Below are 26,314 nucleotides of genomic sequence, written 5' to 3'. Positions count from 1 at the left end.
GAATGGCAAGGTCATGGCTGACAGCCAAAATGCTACCTGCATATTTCCTTTATCATCATTGAGTTTAACAACTAGGCACATGTAAGAAATAAAATATCACCTGAGACAGAAAAGATGTTTGTAGCCCTGCCATATCAACTCCACTTATTGAACTCGAACGGGACATGGTGGGAGTGCTAGAAACAGAAAATGGCTTCCGTTCCTTAAGGAGTTAAAAAAAACATTCAGGTCACATTAAAGACTAAAATGGTAAATAAAAAAAGAAACTTTTCTAGGACAAATGACAACAAAGACTCATTTTCATTTCCTCATGAAATGTTACAGATAGGATTTCTGAAGTCTTATTAAAGGCACAATAGTAATTTAAAATTGTAGACAGACTTGGTCAAATCATCTCAGGACTCATTTATATTAACAATATAATTTATTTTTAATGGAATGAGAATGTTTTTGTTCTAACAAGTATATGAACTAACTTCTTCATATTATTATATATTATATAACATATCACCAATTAAACCTATTCTTCAGAGTAAGATTACTAATGAGTTTTATAAGCCATCAAGTTTCTGGCTTATTCATTTTATTTTTAATATGTATTTTTAAAATTCCAAATAAATTTAAAAGGTGATTTCCATGTATATACAGGCAGTTTTACTATAACATGCTAACTGCCAGGTATACTCCAATCCTTCAAATACAGAAAACTCACTTTAGAAAAATTACCTTCCTTAACCAGAAATAAAGTGAATAAACCAGTTTTATTCCCAAAGTGCCTAGAGGCCCAATGAAGTGCATTAGTTTCTGTGAAAGACCACAAAATTCATTTAAAAATGGGCAACAGATTCTATCATTCAAATCCTAGATATTACAGATCTCTTTGGATAAACTCAAATTGCTTTGGGCCCATTCTAACAGGATACTGATTATGATACTAGAACTCACCACTCTATTGATTTTAGACATAAGAGGATATTTACAAGGTATAGCTAAAATTACAAACAATGCTTAATCACAACAGCTACTAACTGGTTACACCAAAAACAAAACAAAACCCAAGGTGAATACCTTTTCTTTTATTGCTTCTTGGGTGAAAACGGCTTTCTTCCTTTCTTGTTCAACTTTCATTTTCTCCATTTCTAACTGACTATTCAGTAGTGTCTAGTGGAGAGAGGTACAGTTAGATAACTTCTGTGTTAAATTATCCTTCTAAGTCCATTCCAAAGTCAGGAACATAAAGTATATATTCCTATTTGTTCTACTACTAAAGACCAACTTCCGAAAGTAGTCACATTGCCCACTTCGCCATGGCATCTCATTAGTTGGCTACCATCCCCAACCATTCTCTAGTGGAAGCCCAAAGAGGCAAGTGAACACTGGTAAATACCTTTTCTTTCCTTGTCTCTTCAAGTGTTCTTGCATATTCATCTTTTAGGTTTTCTAATTCAACCTGGTACCTACAAAGATGATAGTACGTGCTACTGAAAACTCACGACTTTATTAACTCTTTAATAGACATTTCTACTATCAGCTTGATTTTCCAAATGTATTTTCCAGATGACAGGGGGTTTATACTCAGAAGTCGAGCTACTACTTTTGTGCATTTTATTACATTGCTGCTCTGAGCTAGGCTTTAATTTAAAAAGACACTTTCTAAAAAGAATTTGAATACCACCATTCTGGAATAGGTTCAGATTCTGCAAAAGCTTATTAGGGAGTCCTACGAATATATTTGTAGAGATACTGGTATTTTACTTCATAAATCATTTTTACTTGGCCATTTATTTTTAAACTAAAATTTCTAAGGAAGAACTCAGGGAGCAAAATCACACTAATCACAGCCTTAATATAATTTCAGATAGATGGATTTTATAGCCTGTAGTTCCAAAGAACCCAGACATTTATTTAGAAAGACTGGAACACTGCTAAGACCCCTGTAAAATCTAAAAATAACTCCAATGAGTGGTCTCCAAACTATTTTGTAGTTACAGATTCCTTTAAAAAACCTGATTAAAGTAATGGATCCTTTCCCTGGAAAATGCAAATACAGAACATGCCACACAATTTCACGAGCCTATGTAAAGTTCGATGAATCCCAAAACCATCCTGCTATAATATCCTATTATCAATGACTCTGACTTTAAACACTGTAACATCTTTTTTTTAAGTGCTTTAAGATGTCTCGAAACTACCAAGAATAACACTCAAGAAACATGCTCACCTATTATTTTCATCCTCAAGTTTTCTTAGCTTATTTTTCTCTGATTCTAACTGGGCCTGAAATCTACTGTTTTCCTGTCTTAAGAGAGAATTCTGTGACTCCGTGGAGGACATCTGAATTTTGTTGGCAAGGAGTTCTTCTGTAGCTGCACGTTCTCTTTCAACTGCTGCTGCCAACAAAGTCTGGGATTCACCTGATAGTAGGATAAAAAAGAAAAATCACATATACTTACATCCAAAAAGGCCAAGATATCAAGTATATTCTGACTTCAAACGGTTAATGATTCAAGTAGCCACACTGAAATCTGTAACTGCTTATTGCCTAACGCAGGACTGCCTACATAGACAAAAAAAAAAAAAAATCTTAACTTCTATCTGCTTTATTATTTTCTTCCTAAAATATTTTAATTTGAACATGGAGGCAAATATTAAAAGAGTCATGGGTCAACAAATGCTGTTGGAGCAACTGGATATCTACAGACAAAAAAAAAAAATCAAACTAAATTTACAGCGTATATGAAATTTAACTCAAAATAGATCATAAACTTAAGTGCAAAACAAAAAACTATAAAACTTATAAGAAAAAAACCAAAGGACATAGGAGAAATCTTCAGGATCTAGGGACAGGCAAAGAGTACTTGGTCTGATAAGCAGAGCCATAAAAAGAAAAAGAAAAACTGATAAATTGGACTTATTGCTTTTGTGAACAGGATAAAAAGACAAGCTACAGACCTGGAGGAAAAAAATGCAATTCACATTATCCGGTGTCTAGAATATATAAAGAAGAATTTCTCACCAATGAAAACTCACCAATGAAAATAAAGAGAATCCAATTAGAAAATGGGTGAAAGACATGAAAAGGTGGGTTGCCTGGGTGGCTCAATTGGTTAAGTGTCTGCCTTCGGCTCAGGTCGTGATCTTGGGGTCCTGAGATCAAGCCCTGTGTCGGCCTCCTGACTCAGCAAGGGAGCCTGCTTCTTCCCTCCCACTGCCCCTCCTCCCTGATGCTGTTCTCTCGTTCTCTCAAATAAATAAATAAAATCTTAAAAAAAAAAAAAAAAAAGACATGAAAAGGTATTTCACTGAAGAGGATGTACAAACAGAAAATAAGCACATGAAATGATGTGCAACATTGGTCATTAGGGAAATACAAATGAAAATCACAGTAAGATATCACTACATGCCTGTCTGTTTGACTAGAAGAAAAAACAGACACCACACAAAATGCTGGCAAGGTATACTGTCATACCTATAGCGACTCTGGAAAAACAATTTGGCGTTTTCCTGAAGAACTAAGCATACAACTACCCACACAACCCAGCAACTGCACACTTAGGCATTCAGCCAGAGAAATGAAAACATGTTCACACTAAAACCTGGACAAGAATGTTCACAACGGCTTTATCTGTATGGAAAAAAATCTAGAAATAAGCCCAGGTATCATTCATCAGGTAGACGGTTAAAGAAAACGTGGTAAGCACATACCACGGAAACACACTCAGCAATAAAAAGACTAAATCACTGATACACACAATAACTTAGATGAACCTCCAGGGAATTATGCTGCAAGAGAAAAAGCGAATCCCAAATTGTCACACAGTATATGATTCTATTTATATAACATTTTGAAATTCCATAATTTTAGATGGAGGACAGATTAGTGGTTGCCAAGATTTGGAACACAAAAGCAGGGCCACGACGGTGACAAAGTGAGGTTCTAAAAGGACAACATGAAGGATGTTTGTGGTGTTGAAACTGTTCAACATCTTGAGTGGGTACATGAACCTACACAAATGTTAAATTGTGCAGAACTTAATACAGACAGACACACACACACACAAATAAGCACCAGTAAAACTGGGGAAATCTGAATAAAACTAGTACATTGTATCAATGTCAATACCCTGGTTGTGATATTACACTACAATTTTTCAGTGTTAACATTTGGGGATATTGGGTAAAGCATGAAAGGATCCACCTGTATTATTTCTCATAACTGCATGTAAATCTACAATTATCTCAATAAAAAATTTCAGTTAAAAAAAGATTAGTGGATAAAACTCTGAGATTTATTTTTTCCCCATCAACGTAGACCTAATACTATCTCTATTTTTCACTTTATATTGTTATGTAATGTATTTGTGCTCCTATTAAAAGCATTATTTGGTATGTGTGTCCCATGGCTTTGCTTATATTCCAGCACAATACCACATATCCCTAAAAGGATGTAAAAACCACAAGAATAACAGCTTCTACTTTTCATTTACTGCTAAAAAAATATTCATTTCAGAAGGTGTCATTTTCAGATGTCTCATTTTCACAGCAAATGGGTCTTAATAACAAATGACAGACCTAAAATTTATACCTATAAATTAAACAATATAAAAAGGTTCATCTAGCTCAGTCATTTTTTAAGCAGATGAATCGTTTTCCAGACATCATCTCACATGGAACCGAAAAATTTAAAAAGATCGAAAAGGAGGCACTACTTTCATTAAAGCAGCCTGAAGGGATATACCAAGCACCTTAATTATAGACCTGCCCTCTCACAATGACAGCTAGTCCTAAAACATCTAAGGGATCCACTGAACACTGTTTGAAAACCTCTAATCTAGTCTACCCCTTATGATTTACAGGGACACCCATTCAGGCCTGCTTTTATCACTGTACCACGGTGTCTCTCAAATTACAATAGTTTTAGGTACAGAAAGGACACATGAATTTTTCATCAAATAGCCATCTTCTGGGATATCTTATATATGTGTGTATGTATATATGTGTGTGTGTATTTGTGTGTGTATATATATACACACACATATATACATATACTATTTATATAGCATATATATATGCATATATATATATGCTACTTACCTGTGCTTGCATAAACATCTTGGAATAATTATTTTCTTAATAACAGCACATAAGGGCAACCTGAGGCACTTCTATATAGAAGACTCTAAAGACTCCACAGAATCTGTCTAGTAGAGTTTGATCGGGGTCCTCCGTAGACCCATCTCTGCTCCTGGAATTCTAACAAGGACTAGAATCATACCCGATCTCTACCTCTTACATTATTGCAGACAAGCTATAAAGAGGTCAGATGTAGCAAAAGATATGGAAAAAAATGAGTACAGTGGTCTGTAAATATGAAAGGAAGACATGGAAGTATATGGGACAGTATCTGACACACGGTGTAAGGGAAAACAAATGGTCTGAAAGACTCAATTAGGATATTAGAAAATAAAAGTAAAAAAGGAGAAGAGGTAAAATGCTACGAGTTAGACATAATGTATAACTATCAAATCAAGTGAATTTCAATTTCATACCATTATTCTAATTCTATAAACAAGAGGAAAGGGCTTCTGCACTGAGCTTAAGAACTAAAGCAGTTACCAAGTCTATCAGAAAGATTCTTCTCTAACTTCTCCCACGATGATGTCTGGGACCCTAGAGTTGCTTGCAAATTTTCTATCTGTCGAAGCAACGGTCTTGTTGTTGATGAAACACTTTGACTCAGCTCTTGGTTTCGATTCTCTGCTTCCTGGAGTCTCTGAATCATGAAATTCTTAAGTCATTACCACTAACAGCAATGAAAACTCTAAAAATACTAGCAAACAAACTTTATGAAAGATTTCTGGAAAATATTATTTCACCAAGATAAAGTTATTTGTTTTTTAATTACATTATTTTCTAATTATTCAATCCTTAAGTTAGAGTTAGAATGCATAACAGTATCTAAATAAGTGCTTCTTTACAAAGCTTTTCTAATATAAAGATAGCTTTTGATTACCTTAAGGTAAAAAAGACTATCATCCAAACCTCCTAGCAGTTGCCTCATCATCCAAATATTTCTAAGTATTTACAAAAACAGAAAGATCAACCTGAGTTGCATTTTCTCTCCCTTTCCCATGCATGTTTACTGACTGAAAATTAATAGAGTAGTGGTATAAAAACTGGCACTGATTATCTGCCCCACAGTAATCAAAGACTGATACTAATAAACTAGCTATAACAAATCAAAAAACAATACTAACACGAAATAAATCTATCATTATAAAATTATTTTCTATAAAACAAAATTAAGACTTTTCATGTTTATTTTTAAGGTGTCCACTCTGGTTTTATTCATATAAGCCACAAAAATACAGCAAATGATAAAGTAAGGTAGTAATCCTCTCAATTCCACGAACATTATCTCCACCATGATTTTTTTTTTATTTCCAGGAAAACACACCTTAGATTTGTGTTTAGCAAAACTATGACTGTACCTGCTGGAGTTCACTGATCTCATGGCGTAAATAATCCTCTTTTCTGGCAGCTGCTTGTTCTGCACGTTGCAGTGCCAGCCTAAGGTCTCCAACCTGTATGAGAAGAACCAATACGCTACGACAAACAATATCAAAACATTACTTATAATTTCCTAACTACATACTGTGTTGTGCTGACTTACTGCTTATGTATAACACTTACACTATCCAATGAGGGGCAGAGGGAGAAGGGGAGAGAATCCCAAGGAGACTCCACACAGAGTGCAAAGCCCAATGTGGGGCTCAATCCCACGACCATGAGATCATGACCTTAGCTAAAGCCAAGAGTCAGATGCTTAAGCCACCGAGCCACCCACGTGCCCCTAAAAGGTGATGATTTATAAATGGTAGCCCCATATGCTCTCTGTCTCCCACTCCCTCAATTTTTATTATTATTCTAGAATACTTTTAATTTAAAATATTAAGATTTTATCCAACCCAGTGGTCAGGAACACAAGGGGTACATGGACATGGTGTGATTTACAATAACAAAATACTGGAAACAACCCAAATATCCATCAGTAAAAAATGACTGAATTAACAGTGGTATAATAACCATATATTAACGGTATAAATAGTAACAGTGAAGTATTACAAAACTGTAAAAAGAAATTCTGTAAAAAGCTCTAAGTTCTATTATGGAATGAATGATCACCAGAATATTTAAAGAAAGTAAGCTGTAAGATGGGATAAATATTAAATTATATGTATGTAAGAACAATGAAGGAAATACAAATAAATATGGGTATAAATGTACTGTGTATATATGTGTGGAAGTATATAAGTAACTGTATAGATTTATATATTTTCTCGCATTTACAAATAGAAACACCAAAAAAATAAACCAAACACCGATAAAATGGTTACTTACAGGCAAAGAAAGGGGATGGGGAGGAGCTAAGTTGGAAGCAACTGCTGTCTAAATATATTGTTATATAGCTCTCACTTTGGAATCATATAAATGTTTTACACATTTGTGTAAAATTAAATCAAAACTGCACTGGGGTCAATGAGGAAAGAATAGTCTTTTCAACAAATGGTACTGGACAGCTGGATATCCATGTGCAAAAAACCTAAATATGAGAGCTAAGACTATAAAATTCTTAGAAGGAAACAGGTGAAAACCTGCAAAACCTTGGATTAAGCATATGACGCCCAAAGCATAGGCAGCAAAAGAAAAAATAAGTAAGTTGGACTTCATCAGAATTTAAAAACTTGTACATCAAAGGACATTATCAAGAAAATGAAAGACAACCAAAAATGGGAAAAAATATTTGCAAATCCTACATCTGATGAGTACCTAATGTGCAGAATAAAGAACTCTCACAATTAAACAATTTTTAAAAAGCCCAATTTAAAAACGGACAAAGGACTTGAGTATTTGAATACATTTCTCCAAAGAAGTTGCAATAAGATATATATGGCCAGGGGCACCTGGGTGGCTCAGTCGGTTAAGTGCCCTACTCTTGATTTCTGCTCAGGTCATGATCTGAGTTGTGGGGTCAAGCCCCACATTGGGCTCCTCACTCAGCAGGGGAGTCTGCTGGAGTTTCCCTCTCCCCCTCTCCCTCTGCACCCCCTCAAATAAATCTTAAAAAAAAAAAAAAAAGATACATACGGCCAGTAAGCACATAAAAAGATGCTCAACATCATTAGTCATTAAGGAAATGTAAACAAGGACACCACAATCAGATACCATTTCACACCCACTAAAAGGGCTATAATGAAAAAAAAAAAAAAGGACAATAACAAACAAATACTGGCAAGATGTAGACTGTCATATATTGCAGATGGGAATGTAAAATGGTGCAGTTGCTATGGGAAAGTTTGGCAGGTCCTCAAAAAGTTATATATAGGGTTACCAAACTGATCTGAGAGTGTATGTCTAGAAGAACTTAAAATAAATGTTCACACAAAAACTTGCAAATCAATGTTCATAGCAGCATTAATCATAATAATGAAAAAGTGAAAATAACCCAAATATCTATCAACTGATGATTTTATAAGAAAGAGCCTGACAAATTTCAGTTTTCCTCTTCTATCTGAACTACATGGACCCCCACACATGTTATGAATAAGCTCAGGACTTATATGGATGTTCCTAAAATTATTAGCAATGCTTAGTATTTATCTGCATATGTGCAGTAACATAGTCTTTCCTTTCATAATGTTCTTAAATAAGCCTGAAAGTCACAAAAAATAAGCAATACTAGTACAATGTAAGCATCACTGTAACAACAATTCAAAAAACACACAATTAAGATTGGCACAATCAAGTACTCTTAGAGAAGTGTCCAATAAGATTAGAAAGGAAATTTAACACATGTACCACTACATGAAGTTTGATTCAAATAACTAATGTATTCTTCAATTTGCAAAAGCACAAAGTTTTTAAAGACTAATGTAACTCATTATCTATTGCTTACTTGAATTGCTAATGTTTCTTGCTGCTGACGGGCTTCTTCTTGGGCCTTCTCTAGTGCTGCAGAAAGTTCTTCTTTAGCTTTTATTTCACGACTTAGAGCAGCTTCCTGTGCTTCACTGTCCTTTGCAGCATTGGCTTTGTGGAGATCAGTAAGTTCTCTTAAAAAATTAGATTGATAATTTCTATTTAAAATAGTTAGTTACACAGCCAAGTTAGTAAAGTTTGCATGTAGACTTCCATAAGACTTACTCAATGAGGGAAAGTTCACCACATAATAAACACTGACTATGGTAACGACTCTCTTTTGAACTTGCTGTGACCAGTTACAAGTTCATATATAGCTAAATTTATAAATATTGTTAGTGATTAGGTAACAGAAAAAGTATTTTTTCATAACCTGATCTGATAATTTTAAATGGGTTGCATATTTGTTAATTTTCTTACTTGTATGCACTATCCAGAGCAGCCTGAATACTTCGGTTCTTTTCTTCAAGCTCATCCATGTCTACCTGAAGTCGGCCAAGATCCTTCTCTTGGCGTTCCACCACAGAATTTAGTTTTTTAATGTTTTCTCTATGTTGTTTCTCAACTTCTTCTTTGCCATCAAGGACCTATATTATAAAAACAGACAAAAGTATTTTTTAGTAACACCATGGTAAATAATTGTATTCCAGGAATCTTAAATGTTACAATAATGAAGAAAAATCTTAACACTCATTTATTAATTGCTTGATAAATTCTTCCCACATGATAATTCCCACCCCAATAGATTATTCTAAATGTCTTATAAACCATGGCCATATAGGAAGTAATAATATATATATTTAGAGAATGGTTAACATTCACCTGTTTTAAATGTTGCAAATCTTCTTCAAGGTCTTTAACTTTTTTGTTCAGCTTTGCAATAGTATTTTCATTTTCTTTGTCTTTAGCTCTTAATTTCTTAATAATGTTAGAATTATGCAGCTGCTGTTTTGAAAGTTTTTCTCCTGGCAATGGAAAATAAATAAATAAATAAATTCAAACAATGATTCCTTAAGAATCTGGATAGAATGTTTAACCAGTGACATAAACAATAGAATATTTTTAAAGTCACAAAATTATAACCACAGATGTTAAACTGATTTGGATAAGAACCATCAATGAATTCTAAAATTACTAGGTGGAAGGATGGTAGGCAATAGGATATTTACACCTTAAAAAACCATTCCCACATATTACTTATGGCTTATAAAGAGAAAAATGTGCTTTTACAATGGAGAAATCTGGCTGTTATCACCTTAACCAAACATTCAGTTTTGGTATCACCAATTGTGGTATATTATGCATCCACTAATGTAATGGAGAGGTGGGTACACAGTATCAGCAATGGTATTTCTTACTAGAAATTTTATCTGAATCAAATCATGAAGAAAGGGATAAATTTCTAAACATGGGGAATATGTAGGAAAACTGGCCTGGACTCTACAAAGTCTTCTATGTCCTTAAGAGAGAGCTATCCTAGATTGGTGGAAGACTAAAAGGACATAATGGTCAAATGCAACATACAAACTTTGACTAGATCTTGGGACAGGACAAATGACAAGGTATAAAAGTCATTTTTAGAGACAATGGAAATAAATAATGAAATATATGCTGGAGTACACTTCTGAATTAATACTGATTTTCTTAGGTTTGATTATGATGTGCTTGTGAAGCAAAATGCACTTAATATTGGGAGTTGGAGACTCATGAATTTAGGCGTGAACTACAGATTCGCTGCAATATCTATCAAAATTCCAGTGACATATTTCACAAAAAATTTTAAAAATCCTAAAATTCATGTGGAACCACAGAAGACCTCAAACAGCCAAAGCAATCCTGAGCAAGAACAAAACTGAAAGTATCACATTTTCTAATTTTAAAACATATTATAAAGCTACAGTAATCCAAACAGTATGGTACTGGCATAAAAACATACAGACCAGTGGAACAAAATACAGAGCCTAGAAAATCCACACAAAATTTAGAAATAAATTTACAGCCAACTAATCTTTAACAAAGATGCCAAGAACACATAATGGGGAAAGGACAGTCTCATCAATAAATAGTACTGGGAAAACTGGATAATCATATGCAAAATGAAACTGGACCCTACCACACACCAGATACAAAAGTCAACTCAATATAGATTAAAGACTTAACATACCTGAAATTGTAAAATTACTAGGAGAAAACAGGGAAAAAACCTTCTGACACTGGTCTTGGCAATTATTTTTTGGGGGGGTATGATCCCAAAAGCATAAGCTACAAAAGCAAAAACAGACAATTGGGATTGCATCAAACTAAAAAAATACTGCACAGCAAAGGAAACAATCAATAGACTGAAGAGATAATCTGCTAGAGTGGAGGAAAGTATTTGCAAGCCATACTTCTGATACGGGATTAATAGCCAAAATATACAAAGAACTCACACAACTCAACAGCAAAAAACAAATAAGCCAATTAAGAAATGGGCAAAATACATGAATAGACTTTTCTCAAAAGAAGATATGTGAATGGCCAACATGTATATGAAAAGCTGCTCAACATCACTAATCATCAGGGAAATGCAAATCAAAACTATAATGAGATATCACCTCACACCTGTTAGGATACCTATTATCAACAAGACAAACGGTAAGAATTGGCAAGAATGTGGAGAAAAAGGAACCTTGGTATATTATTGGCAAGAATACAAATTGGTACAGACACTATGGAAAACAACCTGGAGATCACTCAAAAAATTAAAAATAGAACTACTATATGATGCAACAATCCCACTTCTAGGTATATATCAAAGGAACTAAAATCAGTATCTCAGCGATATGTGCACTCCGCATCCTTATTCACAATAGCCAAATTATGGAAACAACCTAAGTGTCCATCAATGGATAAATGGATAAGAAAAAATGTGTTGTGCACAGAAATACAAAGAATTATAAGAGAATACTATGAAGATTATACATGCCGACAAACTGGACAACCTAGGAAAAAAATGGATAAATTCCTAGAAACATAAAATCTCCCAAAACTGAATCAGAAAGAAAAAGAAAATCTGAACAGGCCAATTGCTACTAACAAAACTGAATTGGTAATCAAAAGACTCCTCTCAAAAGACCAGGAGGTCTTCACAGGTGAATTCTACCATTTAAAGAAGAATTAATACCTATTCTTCAAATTTATTCTACAAGGCCAGCATTATCCTGATACCAAAACCAAAGCCACACACACAAAACTAAACTATAGGCCAATATCCCTGATGAACAGAGATGTAAAAATCCTCAACAAAATATTGAGCAAATTGAATTCAACAATACATTAAAGGAACCATACCATATGATTTCACTCATATGCAGAATATAAAACACAAAACAAAAACACAAACAAGCAAACAGGAAATACTCAAAAAGAGAACAAAAAAGGTGGTTGCCAATGGGGAAGTCGGGGTGGAGGACTGAAATAGCTGAAAGAGATTAAGAGATACAAACTTCCAGTTATAAAATAAGTCAGAGAAATAAAAATTACAGTATAGTCAATATAGTCAATATTGTAGTAATGTTACATAGTGACAGATGGTGACTATATTTATGGTGAGCATGGAGTAAGGTACAGAATTACTGAATCACTATTTTGTACACCTGAAAATAATATAACATTGTATATAATTATACTTGAATAAAAAATTATATTATATATGCAAATGTGTAACTTTTTTTGCTATCTAAAATTTTGAATATTTTCCAAATTCATTAAATATTCTAAAAAAGAAAAAAGTGGCATGTGTGTATAAAAAGTAGTATTATTTGGCCTTGAAAGAGAAGAAAACCCTTCCATTTGTGATAATGTGGGTGAAACCGGTGGCTGAAATAAGCCAGACTCAGATACTACATGATCTTACTTATATGTGGAATATAAAAAAATTGAACTCATAAAAGCATAGAATAGAATGCTGGTTACCAGGGATGGGGGGAAATGTGGAGATACTGGTCAAAGTTTCAGTTATGCAGGTGAATAAGTTCTACAGATCTAATGTACAAAATGACTACAGTTAATAATACTATATTATACACTTGAAATTTGCTAAGAGAATTGATCACAGATGTTCTCATCACATAAAAAGATGTTAACTACATGAGGTGACTGATATATTAATTAGCTTGACTGCGGTAATCATTTCACAATGTGTATGTGTATCAAAAAATATATACAATTTTTATTACTCAATTATATCTCAATGAAGCTGAAAAAAAAGAATTTAGGAGTGGAATGTTATATCTGTCACCTACATTCAAACAGTTTGGCAAAAGGGAAGTGCATGTGTGTGCAGAAAGATATTAAGCAGGTGTGCCTAGATGTTAATAATCGAAGTGAGGTAATAAAGTAATCAGCTATTCATTGTAGTGTACTTTCAGCTGTCAGTCTTTCAGATTTTCAGCTGTGAATATAAAAATATTTCTGGGGGAGAGGCACTTGGGTGGCTCAGTCAGTTAAGCATCTGCCTTCGGCTCAGGTCATGATTTCAGGGTGCTGGGATGGAGCCCCACATCAGGCTCCCTGCTCAGTGGGGAGTCGGCTTCTCTCTCCTTCTGCTCCTCCTCCCCCCCAACTTGTGTGCTCACTCTCTCTCAAATAAATCAATAAAATCTTTTAAAAAAATACTTCTGGGGGATACAGAAGCAATAAGTAAATAATCCCATATGAAACCATTCTATTTTCAGTATAAAGAAGTTCATTAAGCAAAACAGAACATCAACCCACCTCCTACCTAAATTAATAAATACCAAAATTGTGACACTTGATATAAATACTTTAAATAATTTTTTTAGGGGCGTCTGGGTAGCACAGCGGTTAAGCGTCTGCCTTCGGCTCAGGGCGTTATCCCGGTGTTATGGGATCGAGCCCCACATCGGGCTCCTCCGCTATGAGCCTGCTTCTTCCTCTCCCACTCCCCCTGCTTCTGTTCCCTCTCTCGCTGGCTGTCTCTATGTCTGTCGAATAAATAAAATCTTAAAAAAAAAAAAAAACTTTAAATAATTTTTTAAAATTATGAAACCATGCACACAGCCTTCTCCTTAGTCTCTAGTGTTGTAACACAGGCGGTTCATGATCTCAACAGGTCTTGAGATAATGATTATGTGTTTTATCAATTCTCCCTTCATTCTTCTATTGCAGTGCTTAGACTGTGCTTTATAATATCCGTGTACTTATATTTCCCTCTCATTAAATTGTAAGTTCCTAAATACAGGGAGTGTGTCATATGTATTACTGTGTCAAACATGACACACTGTTAAATATTAGCTGAATAAAGGAATGAAAAAGAAAAACTGGGTAAAACTAACTTTTTCAAATACAGGAATTGTTTCCAATTCTTTTCAAACACTTACTCTGGAAATTCTCTTTAGTTCAATGATTTGAAATGTTCATCCCACCACTATTTGTAATATTAACATTTTAGAAATAAATGTACAACATTGGGAAAACAGTAAAATAAATTATGGCATATATAGCCATATAATGGACTTCAATACAGCCACTAATAATGCTAGCAAAGCATTTAATAGCATAGGGAAATGTAAAAGAATTATGAAAATGTAAAAGATTACAAATTAAATATGTGACCTTAATTATGCTTAAGAATGTATTAAAAATGCATTAAAAAAGAGCTAGAAGAAATTGATAGTTCCTTATAAAACTGGATTATGATCTTTTTTTCTTCCTACACCTCCTAAAACTTCAAAAATTTCTGCAAGTAGCAAGTGTTATTCTTAGAACTAGAAAAAAGAAATTAAGAGGAAAAGAAAAATTCATTTAATCACCTTTTCCAAAACCTCCTTCTTTCCTATGATAATACATAAAGAAATTAATCTGGCGTCTATTTACAATAATTTATCTCATGAAGGATATTTAATTTCTATAACCTTACTAATTTTAAATCTTTTCATAGACTGCTAAATAACTGAAAAATTAAAACAAGAATATAATGAAAAGTTCACTATCAAACGACCAAACAATATGATAATACCACATAGTACCCAAGTTAGAGATTCAGATACTATAAAAATTCCAGGATTATAGCCTTCAAATATATTGGGTAACATGACAGGCTCTAAAACCTGCTAAAAGCTTTTTCTGAAAGCACAAACACTTATTTTTCAGCAAGTTCTTATTTTTTTAACCTCCCTAAAAACAAAAGGCTACATACATGCATCTCTGCCTCTATATATATTGCTCCCCATTCTTCATTAATTGTCACCTACCATTTCTGAGGTTTAAGCACAAATCTTTCTTGCTTCCAATTATTTTTTATTGGGAAGTAGCAGCTAATCATGCAGCAAGCATTTCTCCTGTTCTTACAGTATTTTTCATAGTTAACTAAATACTTTACTCACCTTCTTCCATTAACCCTCGGATCTGCTCATCTTTCTCTTTCAAAAGGTCTGAAGTCTCACTACTATTTAATCTAGTAGCAAGTTCTTCCTTTATACTTTTAATTTCCTAATCAAAAAAAAAAAAAAAAAAGGAACGCGAATACCATAAAAAATTACTTTCATTCTGGGCATATTTTTCAATTTTTTCCATATTCAAAGAAGTCATCAATAATGAAATTCTCAAAAAAGATCTGTAAGTTTTATTCTGTTAAACTGAGTTTATTAGCTCAGTTAATTAAGTAAACAGCTTTGAAACAACATAGAAAACCTCAACTCAGATAGAAACAGGTTTTAATATGGAAATGCAAATGAGAATAAGTTAACTTTCAATACCTTTCTTGAGTATCTCTATACACATATTTTCAGGTTAAACATTGTATTTGGAACAACATATATCTCCATTTTTCACTGTATTTCTTTTCCTCATCTAAAACTTGCACTTGCTAGTGCATTGTGAAATAAGGGAAAACATAATTATATAAGGTTCAATCTACCTTAATAAAACAGAGATTCAGCACAAACATGTCAAGACAGTTTATCTCTTAAAACTACAATGGAGATGTGAAAAGTGTTCTATGATTTAGAATTAGGTTTTAAGCAATGATCTGAAACCAAACAACAGCTAAAAACAACTACCATTAGGTATTTAAACCATGCTTTGTATCTATTATCATTTTATCCTCACAACAATCCTGTGAGGGAGTTACTTTATCCAACTACACAAATAAGAAAACTAAGACACCACAAGATTGAATAAACTTTGAAGGTCAGAGAGCTATTAAGTGGTAAAGTTTAACTTAAAACCAAGTTTATGAGTCCACAAAGTCCATACTCTGAACCATCCACAACACTGCTGTGCATTTTCCAGCTGTCAAAATTGGATTCATCCATCAAGGCCCAATAAGATTATCCTGCCTTCCATGAAACTTTCCTCAACCCCCTGGTCAGAATTCATTCTCTGTGATACCATTCCAAACTTCTTATTCATCTTCATCTGTAATTTATTTCATTCTGCCTAGTACTACGTAGTTGTTGACACGATCTGTTTTCCATCATTAGAAAATCAAACTCTTCACTTAAGGTACTTCAATTTACCTTAAATTTCCTATGGATCCTAAGTAGGAGGTTCATATATAGCAGTACACAAAAAACGTGTTAAAAAATTAGGGCCCAAGCTTTCCCCACCTATAGTCAATGGTTTAGGTCTATTTTAGACCTACAATTCAAAGTGCATTACAGAAAACAAGCATTACTTAAAATCTAATTTCTCAATTAGACTGGTCCAGATAGAATACAGTACGGACAAGAAGAGGTAAACTGGTTAGGTAGTCTCAGGTTATTGTCGGTATCTGAAATGAGCTAGCTAATTAAAGCAACCTAAGCAAAAGGAAGTCTATGACTTATTTCTCTTCTGTAAGAGCATACAAAGAAAATATATAAATATTAACACTGGTCAAGAAGGAAAGCAACTTAACTGAGAAGGGCAAATGATGAGAAACATTATTACTAATAGTTGGGATAGAAGAAATAATTACTGGGGCGCCTGGGTGGCACAGCGGTTAAGCGTCTGCCTTCGGCTCAGGGCGTGATCCCGGCGTTATGGGATCGAGCCCCACATCAGGCTCCTCCACTAGGAGCCTGCTTCTTCCTCTCCCACTCCCCCTGCTTGTGTTCCCTCTCTCGCTGGCTGTCTCTATCTCTGTCGAATACATAAATAAAATCTTTAAAAAAAAAACAAAAAAGAAGAAATAATTACTAACTTTAGCTGGTTACCAATTTCTGAAAATAAAACTGCTAGAAATTTTAAGAATTAGAACAATGGTTCCCAACCAGGAGTGACTGTGTTCTCAAGAGGACTCTGCCAACATTTTCAATTACCTTAACTCAAGGAAGGGGGTGATGGATGTGCAATGGGAGATGGGGAGGTGAGGGTGACATTGGTGTCTTGCAGGTAGGGGCCTGGATGCTGGTAAACACCCTACAATGCACAGAAAAGTCCCATGCAACATAAAATTATCCAGCCCAAAATGTGAATAGTGTTGAGGAAAATCCTATATTAGAATAAATCAATATTATGCCTCATAAGAGTCACTAACCCTTACAATTTTTTTATTTTAAAATTACTTTGACTTGAAGAAGTACATATGTTTGAAATGGTCAGACAGTAACAAATGAGAGTAATGATTTTTTAAAAAAATTTACACAGTGCCTTTTAGATTTAATTATTTATTTTGATGAAACTATCATTTACAAAAATTATTCTAATGATCCTCGCTATGTATCTTGCAAGGACTTATAGATAAATTACATAAATACTGGCTTAGATTCTTTAAAAGTATCAAAAATCTGTAAGTCTAAAGATATTAAAAAATCTACAAATTTAAGTGTTAATATATAGATGGCATCCCTTTATTTTTACTTCTCTTTTTTCCATACCAAAATATTATGAATGCATCCCTCAAAAATCTGTGTCTGTATAGAATTTAATTAATATTATTTTTAACTTTCATTACCTTTTTAGCAGCATCTCTCTCTTTGCAGGCTAGCTGAACTTTCTTTTCTGCTTCTGCAATTCTTTGAGTAAATTCATCTTTCAAGGAAGAAATGCTGCTGCTTTCTTCTTTCACCCTAAACATTTCACTAAATTAAAAACAACAGAGACAGAGATACTTGTTTACATATTCTTAAGGTAACAAGATGAGTGCAGTTTGCAAAAAGGAAAATAACATTGTCTTCAACAGATACCTTACTAAAACAGGTTAGTTTTCGGCCTGTTAACTTTTAAGAGAAAAATAACCTGCTTAATTTATTTTAAAACACCTAAACAAAAACTCATTAGAAAACGAAAATGTCACCAATATTTGAGATGTGTAAAAATAAGATAAAGGTAAACAAAATTATTCATTTTTGAATCTGTTACATTTTACTCATCACCTCCAAAGCAAACAAATATTCAGTGTTTTTTTTTAATATCATAGTTTTCTTTGAATACACGTTTTAAATCTCTAATACTAAAAGGGAAACTGGTTTTTTGTTTTGTTTTTGCAAAATACCTCTCTTCAATGCCAAAGGTAATATGGTAAAGATAATTTGAGGAGAAAAGAAATCTCTATGGTGAGAATTGAAAAACTATTTCATTTTCTTTCTTTTCTTTTTTTTTTTTTTTTAAGATTTTATTTATTTGTCAAAGACAGAGAGAGAGAACAAGCATGGAGAGCGGCAGGCAGAAGGAGAAGCAGGCTCCCAAGTGAGTAAGAAGCCCAGTCTGGGACTTGATCCCAGAACCCTGGAATCATGACCTGAGCCAAGGCAGATACCTGCTGAGCCACCCAGACGTCCCACTATTCCATTTTCAATAATTATACACAAGTTAAATTTTAAACATTTTAGTTTAAAAAACATTCTTAAATAATAACCAAGTATTTGGGCCTCTACAAAACATTTAAAATTATTCACATTTGTAAAATACTTACTCTTTCAGATTATCATAGGCTTCTTCTAGAAGTGCTTTTTCTTTACTAAGAGATAATAACTGCGCCTCCCTTTTATCCAGTTTCTCATTCAGAAATTCAACTGTCTGAATAAAGAGAATACACAAAACTCAAACACTTAATCTTAGAAAAACATTTCTACATGCAGGTGATGAGTTGTAAAGGTAACCGAATCACTATAATAAATAAAACAGCATTATCTCATAAAAAGAATGAAGAACAATATTGAGAACATAGTGGATTCAGAACAAGAACTCATACATACCTGGTAGGAGAGTATAAATTATTACAGTCACATACCTGGTAAGAGTATAAATTAAGTAAACCACTTTGGAAAACAATTAGACAACATCTAGTTGAAGATCTACACACCCTTTAATATAGAAAATTCTTTTAGATATACTTTAGAAAATTCTTGCATAAATATACAAGAATATTTACAAGTTTGTTACAGCAAAAATCTAGGAAAGGTGTGCACATCCCCCAAAAGAGGAAGGGAGCTAGAGAAAATAAAAAAAGATCAAAGAGGGGCTTTAAAGCCTCTAGTAATATTCTGTATCTTAGCTGGGTAGTGGATATACAAATGTCTGTTATTCCATTTTATTCTTTAATCCAAATACATAACGTATAATTTTTTTAATATGATACTTTGCATTTACAAAATAAAAGCAATTTTAGAAAATCCATAGGCATGTAACTTTAAAATCTCCAGAATATACCAACATAAAGCTAAACAAAAAGGAATGGTTAGAATACCTTACTCCATAGGTCTTGCTGAAGTAGTGATAAACTTGTATATGAGAGGAGGAATGATGCTTTTAATGCACTAAAAAAAATAGTCTTACCTGATTGAGGTCTAGGTTAATTTAGAAATCACTTACCTTCTGAAAGTAACTCAAAAATATCTTGCTGATACTAAATAGTGTTGGTTTCAGGAATTCAAACTGCTATTATAGCTAGAGCAGGGCATTTCGTTTGTGAACAATATTTAACCTAGGTAACAGAATCTGGCACACTTTTTTTAGATTAAATAATTCAATACATGGCACTTACAGGACATTTCTTCAAGACATCCTATATCTCAGAGGAGTCTATTAAAGATGCCAAATCCAACTCAATTTCTATATCTAAAAATCATAGGAAAAACCAAAACTGTGACTTCATGTTAAAGAATTTACACCACTTTCCTTTTATATGTATTAGGTAGAAGCAATTTATCATTCCTAAGCAATACCATTGTTCCTCGGACATTTCCCATTCTTATTCATGTAAGATAGCTATCAGGGAAACATCAAAATAACATAAAAGAGAAAACAATTAATAACAACAGAAATACATCAATAATTAAAGACTACATTTTTCATTTAAGAACTGCTACAATAACTTGAACATGCGAAAATTTTTTTGATGTAAGAAAAACCATATATTTATATTCATTTCAGCACCTTTACCTACAAAGGATTTGAAGATATATGTTACCATTAGACAATCCTTTGCAAAATGACAAATTAGTGAGCACAGCATACGAGAATTATAAGGTGAAAGGACTCAACAGTAACGGCGCAAGATGGGAACTTTTTTATGCTTAGTTATATTGAAATGTTGATTTATGTTATCATAGTTGTCTCAGAGAAATTTCAAATAATTTAGTATCAATAAATCAATTTTAAAATCCTTAATGCCACACTTAAGTGTCAAAATGCCTGTTTTTTTTAATCAGTACAAATCATTATACAATACTAAATGTTAAAAATAAACAATGAAAAGAAAATAAACAATGATTTAATCTCTGGAAAGCATATTCCCAAAACCCCTTCCGGTTTCTAGAGTTACCTTGCAAACATCTTCCTTCTCAGAATGTGCTTCTGGCTTACTTTCAGCAGCTTCACGCTGCTCAGCCACCTTGTCTATGACAGTATGTCCTTCATTTATTGGTGTAACAGAAACCAAAACATCAGGCTGTTCACAATTAACAGGTGTTGCGCTTCGTCCACTTTCTTCCATTTCCGTTTCCTCCGTGGGTACGATTAATGTTTCATTCACTTCTTCAGATTTTCCTTCAACAGATTCATTTATTTTAGTTTTTGGAGTTGAAGGATTAACTATAATAGGTACTAAAGCATATCCCTTGCCTGACAGTTCATCATCTGAATTGATTTCACTTACACTACGGCTATCTAATGACTGTACACTAAACGAGTCTATTCTTTCAAAAGCATCAGATGAGCAGCAACTCTCGGTGAGTTTTTGGAAATCATCTAAACGATTATATTCAGGACAGGCAGATGCTGAGAGAAGCTGAAAAGATGTCTGCATCAAGTGAAGAGTTGATTTGGAATCTGTAGTCTCTTGTCTCGAACTTGCTGAGCTCTCACTTATTACACTTTCATGATCTAAAACTTCAATGTCACTGGTGGTAGAAGTACCGGATGAGAAGGTACTAACAGGGGGAGAAGGTGTGTTACTCTGTCTGTCTTCATGTTTTTGTTCCTTAGGTTCCAAAGCCATGTCCTTTGCTTCTGCCGTAGACATATTAGATATGTTTTCTCTAGTTGTTTTCACATTAATTACACTTTCAGACACTTTCAAACGTACAGTTGATACCTTCATATCAGATTCTTTATTAACAGTTTCTTCATGCTTGCCTTCAGTTTTAGGCGACAGAGTATCCACTGCCAGAGTTTCCCCTGATACACATGGAGTAGACTCTTTTACTTTTGACTCAGTTGTTTCAGATGTTCTTGACTGTCCAGTGTGCAAGGATTCCTGTAAAGTGCTTTTCACTTCTTCTTCTGGTCGTTGTGATTTAGCTGGTGGTTTTGATACCACTGGACTCTTCTGAATGGTCTGGACATCCGTTGGAGAGAGAAAGGCACTGAAGAAATTTTCAGATTCATCTACCACAGTTCTCCGAACTGGCTTTGTAATTGCTTTAGGAGAGGCTACCGGCTGACTCTGAGGTTCAGTGTTTGACTTTAATCCCCAGGTTGAAGAATCCCATCCTCCACTGACAGGGGTACTTATTCCTTTGACCAATAAAAAAAAAAATTAAGAAAAAAACAATATAATTAAAAGAAAAAATTATATATACTTTACATTAATATTATAATCATTATAAGTCAATATAAATAAAGTTTTAAAATAAGGAAACTTATGGAATACAACCTATAATTTGGACCTGTGAAGATCCCTGATTACTGTGTAACTAATTAGTTCATTGTTGAACTTTGGGTCTTAAAGAGGAAAACTGGTATGGACCTACCCAGAAGGAACTAGGAGCAAAAATCAGAGACCAAAATGAGAGATTTGGGGGATTTGGGAATATGCTTTCCAGAGATTAAATCATTGTTTATTTTCTTTTCACGGCCTACCAGAAACAAGTATGTTATTCCCTCACACAACAAATTAAGAGAGTACCAGTATATGTTATATAACTCAAGCTAAGTCTAAGACACACACAATGCATCTCACATCAAGAGGCAGTACCCTCACTTACAGATCACGCATGCGTAATCATAGCAAATTGACCCGACCTTCTATGCAGTTAGTTTCATATTAATTTTATTCTTCTAATATCAGTAATAAAATATGGTTATGAGTTGGACAGAGGGTAACATTCAAAAACTAAACCCAACATACTGTTCTTTTCCAAAAATCAAAGTAAACTGATGGGAACAGTACCTTCTAGAGGACAAATTCATTTTTATCTACTTAATGACAAGCTCATTCTCCAAGGTCACAAACCCACTCTATATGAAAGTTTTGTTCCCTTTCTAAATTCCAAATTTAGGAGGAATTTAGAAGGTCTTATGAATTTCAGGGGCATCTGGCTGGCTCAGTCAGTGGAGCATGTACCTCAGTCTCAGGGTTGGGGGTTCAAGCCCCACATTGGGTGTAGAGATTACTTATAAGTAAAATCTAAAAGGGGTGTCTTGGTGGCTCAGTTCATTAAGCTTCCAACTCTTGATCTCAGCTCAGGTCTTGACCTCATGGCCTGAGTTCCAGACTCGCATTGGGCTCCACGCCCAGAGTGGAGTCTACTTAAAAAAATAAATAAATAAAATAAAACCTAAAAAAAAAAAAAAACATATGAATTTCAAAGATGTGCATTTTTTAAAAAGTATTTTTTTTATATAAATGGTAGTTTACACTAGACCTTTTTAAAAACACTAAGGAGAAAATAACTATATTCTGGGTAAAAAAAGATAATTCAGTCACAGAAATACATGCTACTAAAAAACCCAATGATAAACAAAAAATGACATATTTACTAAAATATTTAAAGCACTTGTTTTAAAACAAATTCTTTTTCTATATTCAAAAGTGGCTGAGCACAATTATCACAAATTCTGCACAATTAGAAGTTGGTGGGGAGAGAACAAGCACCAAAAAGCTCCTAAAAACTATCAAGCCCTAAATTAAAGTCTATCCTATAACACTACTTCAGAAGTATGTAGGAAACTTCAATTTGGGGACACAGTTTTATACCCATTGTTTCAGTATATGAAAACAGTGAAAAAAAAGAAAAGCAGAAATAAAGATGCAAATGAACAAGCAAGATTAAGTGTGCTAATTAGTTTAATTTAGTAGGTTATCTTAATGAATGACAGAAGTTAAATTTGCCTCTTGAAAAACCTGAAGAATGTTTTCTATAAATCCCAGGGGTCATCTGATATCCACTGGTCATCTCTGAGTAAGGCAATGTAAAACACAGGTGATCAATAAATATTCATGGCATTTCACTAAATCTGAGTCTATTCAGTATAGCCTACTTTGAACAGTGAATCATACAGACTGATACGGGAAACAAAGGCAGAAGAAAATTATTAAATTTCCTTACTACTTGCAGCCCATTGACAAGTCCTTGAAACAGAGAGAGTGACATTCCTTTAGGAACTCAGCTGCCTCAATGTTAATACTTTGCTAAGGGCAAAATGAAATCTTAGCCCGACCCCCCAGGATCCTGTAAGTCTACTTTAACATATAAAAATTCCTTTGTAAACCTCCTTTATCTCTATCCCCGAGATACATGTTGGCAATCACTCTCCCAAGGATATGACCCACCGACATACATCTGAAGAGTTTCATGACTGAGTTTTTACTAAACAGTAATAAATGACCTTTTCCTAACAATAGCTAGCCCCACTTAAAAGTATAAAATTGGCCACTCCTCATGACCCCAGTGCAGCTCTTTCTGCCCATGGGTCCTGTCCCCGTGCTTTAATAAAACCACCTTTTTGAGGGGCTCCTGGGTGGCTCAGTGTTAAGCGTCTGCCTTTGGCTCAGGTCATGATCCCAGGACCTGGGATCGAGCCCTGCATCGGGCTCCCTCTCAGCGGGAAGCCTGTTTCTCCCTCTCCTATTCCCTCTGCTTGTGTTCCCTCTCTCGCTGTGTCTCTGTCAAATAAACAAAATCTTTTAAAAATTTAAAAAAATAATTAAAAAAACAACTTTTTGTACCAAAGGCGTCTCAATTCTTTCTTGGCCGTGGGCTCCAAACCCTAACATCTTCCCTACATCATAGAGGATTCAAGCCCCAGATTTCATAAAATGAAATCTAAAGTTTATACTCTCTCTTAAAGTTTAGTAATTCAAAATGTGGGGTATCTGTGAAAAAGGAAGTTGAGCTACTCCAACAAGGTCATACAGCATCTTATATAAGGTAGTAAGAACCTGACATACAGACATGGGGCAAAAATATCTTAAAACGAGGTACCTCCAACTTAGGTCCTGACTTTCCCAAGATGTAAAATTAAAAAGAAATCGGAAAGAATTAGTCAACAATCACTTATTCTTTTTCACAGAGGTTCAGAGCCCCCGCCCCAATGCAAATGTTTACCCCTCACACCAAAATGCTGAACTATTCCTTTGACTTACAGCCAAAGCAACTGAAGATCCCTGAAAGATCCAGCTCAAGAAATCTCACAAAGACGCGGCTCTTTGAAATACAATGTGATGCAACCCAAAACTCCTGGGCCAGCTTCCACGGGTGATACCTCCATCATATTCTGCCCCTCAACTGCTGTGTAGCCTGGAGGAAGTTACTCAGCCTCGGTTTCCCCCTTCTGTAAAACACGGACTATAACGAACCTAACTGGAGGAGCTGTCTGATAGAGACAGCCATTAAAAAAAAAAAAAAAAAGCACATTCCGCGCTACCAAGCACGGAGTGCTCATTAAGTGTCAGGGACTGTTCCCCCTGCCCCGCCGACAGACTTCAGATCTCCCAACAGCGTCCGGAGCGCGCCGCGATTCCGGGTTCTGGATGCTCGCGCTCGCAGCTACGTTGAGGGAGGGCGGGGCACAAGCGCGACAAATCGCGACCGGGTTTTTCGAGGCCGGCAGGACCCGCACCCGGGGCCACAGGCACGGAGGACCCTGGGGCTGGGATTTCCCTCAGGAAAACCGCGAAGACCCACTTAGAGAAAACGAGCATTTGTGGACGGGCTGGGGAGACAGAACTTGCTCAGAACTCTGTCAGCGGGGAAGGAATGCCTGTCTACACCTCTCGCCTGTTTGCCTCCGCGAGCGCAGGGCCCCCCGGGGCCCCCCGCTCCTCTCTCCCTTACCCGGCTCTCCGTATGGAATGGTCTCGGCCCAGGCGCTCGGCTCTTCTTCCTGGATATCCAGGACCCTGTCGATGGACTTCTGGGCCTGGGACAGGGCCTGCTTCGCGAAGCTGGAGAGCTGGGAGGCGTTGAACCAACTCATCTCTCCCCAGCCGGCGGCGGCGGCGGCGGCGGCAGCGGCAGCACCAAGCGGGAAGGCCGAGGGCCAGGCCGACCGGCCACAGGCCAGGGGAATGGTGCACCGGAACGGCCTCTACCCCGTCTTCACTCGGCGGACCCTGTCAGCGGCTGGCCATGACCCCGACAGTCTCCCCCGAGACGGGGATGTTACCCTCGGCCCTGCCCGCACAGCTGAGACGAAAGGCCCGGACTGCGCATGAGCTGGCTTCTTCCACGTACACAACCACCAAATCCGGGAGCCCAGAGTTCCGTCAATAGACGGAAGAACAGCAGGAACGCTGACGTCACATCCGGGACTCGAAGATTGCCATTAGTTACGGAGAACGCGGAACTATTTCTGTTGATACTGATTCCAAGCGTAGCGCGCATATTCCTGGCCATCAGAGAAGCTCTGTGGCTTCTAGCGGAGGTAGAGTCGTCTGGGTGGGAAAGCTAGTTTTCACGTGAGTTCCATCCTATAAAATAGCTCAGGTACTAAGCACCTAGCCAGCAAGAATTGCAAACAAAGGAAGTTTGGCTCTCGCCTATTAGCGCTTTGTTTCAAATATTTAACCAGTCCTGTGTTAACGTGGCCATAAAGAGGAACCCTAGGTTTGGGTTTGCCTAAAAATACTGGCATTTGTATAAAAGGCCTGATCCAGTCGACCTCATGACGGTGTTAAAAAGGCGTC

General features: G+C 35.4%; 1 protein-coding gene across 1 annotated transcript in view; it reads right to left on the bottom strand.

Annotated features, from left to right (window-relative positions):
* Nucleotides 1–26,026, bottom strand: part of TMF1 (TATA element modulatory factor 1) — a 30,512-nt gene extending 4,486 nt beyond the window's left edge. The window contains exons 1-14 of the mRNA XM_045808059.2: nucleotides 25,464–26,026; nucleotides 20,729–21,921; nucleotides 18,878–18,981; nucleotides 17,918–18,044; nucleotides 15,366–15,471; nucleotides 9,802–9,944; nucleotides 9,400–9,566; nucleotides 8,957–9,113; nucleotides 6,492–6,584; nucleotides 5,617–5,773; nucleotides 2,222–2,414; nucleotides 1,388–1,457; nucleotides 1,069–1,161; nucleotides 101–202 (exon numbers count right to left, since the gene is read on the bottom strand). Coding sequence (XP_045664015.2) covers nucleotides 101–202; nucleotides 1,069–1,161; nucleotides 1,388–1,457; nucleotides 2,222–2,414; nucleotides 5,617–5,773; nucleotides 6,492–6,584; nucleotides 8,957–9,113; nucleotides 9,400–9,566; nucleotides 9,802–9,944; nucleotides 15,366–15,471; nucleotides 17,918–18,044; nucleotides 18,878–18,981; nucleotides 20,729–21,921; nucleotides 25,464–25,605 — 2,847 coding nt within the window. The 5' untranslated portion in view covers nucleotides 25,606–26,026. The remainder of the gene's footprint in view (nucleotides 1–100; nucleotides 203–1,068; nucleotides 1,162–1,387; nucleotides 1,458–2,221; nucleotides 2,415–5,616; nucleotides 5,774–6,491; nucleotides 6,585–8,956; nucleotides 9,114–9,399; nucleotides 9,567–9,801; nucleotides 9,945–15,365; nucleotides 15,472–17,917; nucleotides 18,045–18,877; nucleotides 18,982–20,728; nucleotides 21,922–25,463) is intronic.
* Between the last annotated feature and the right edge of the window lie 288 nt (nucleotides 26,027–26,314).

The sequence above is a fragment of the Ursus americanus genome, chromosome 14, assembly GCF_024610735.1.
Source record: "Ursus americanus isolate L20-20 chromosome 14, mUrsAme1.1.p, whole genome shotgun sequence".
Taxonomy (NCBI): Eukaryota; Metazoa; Chordata; class Mammalia; order Carnivora; family Ursidae; genus Ursus; species Ursus americanus.
This window is presented reverse-complemented; position numbering and strand designations above follow the sequence as displayed.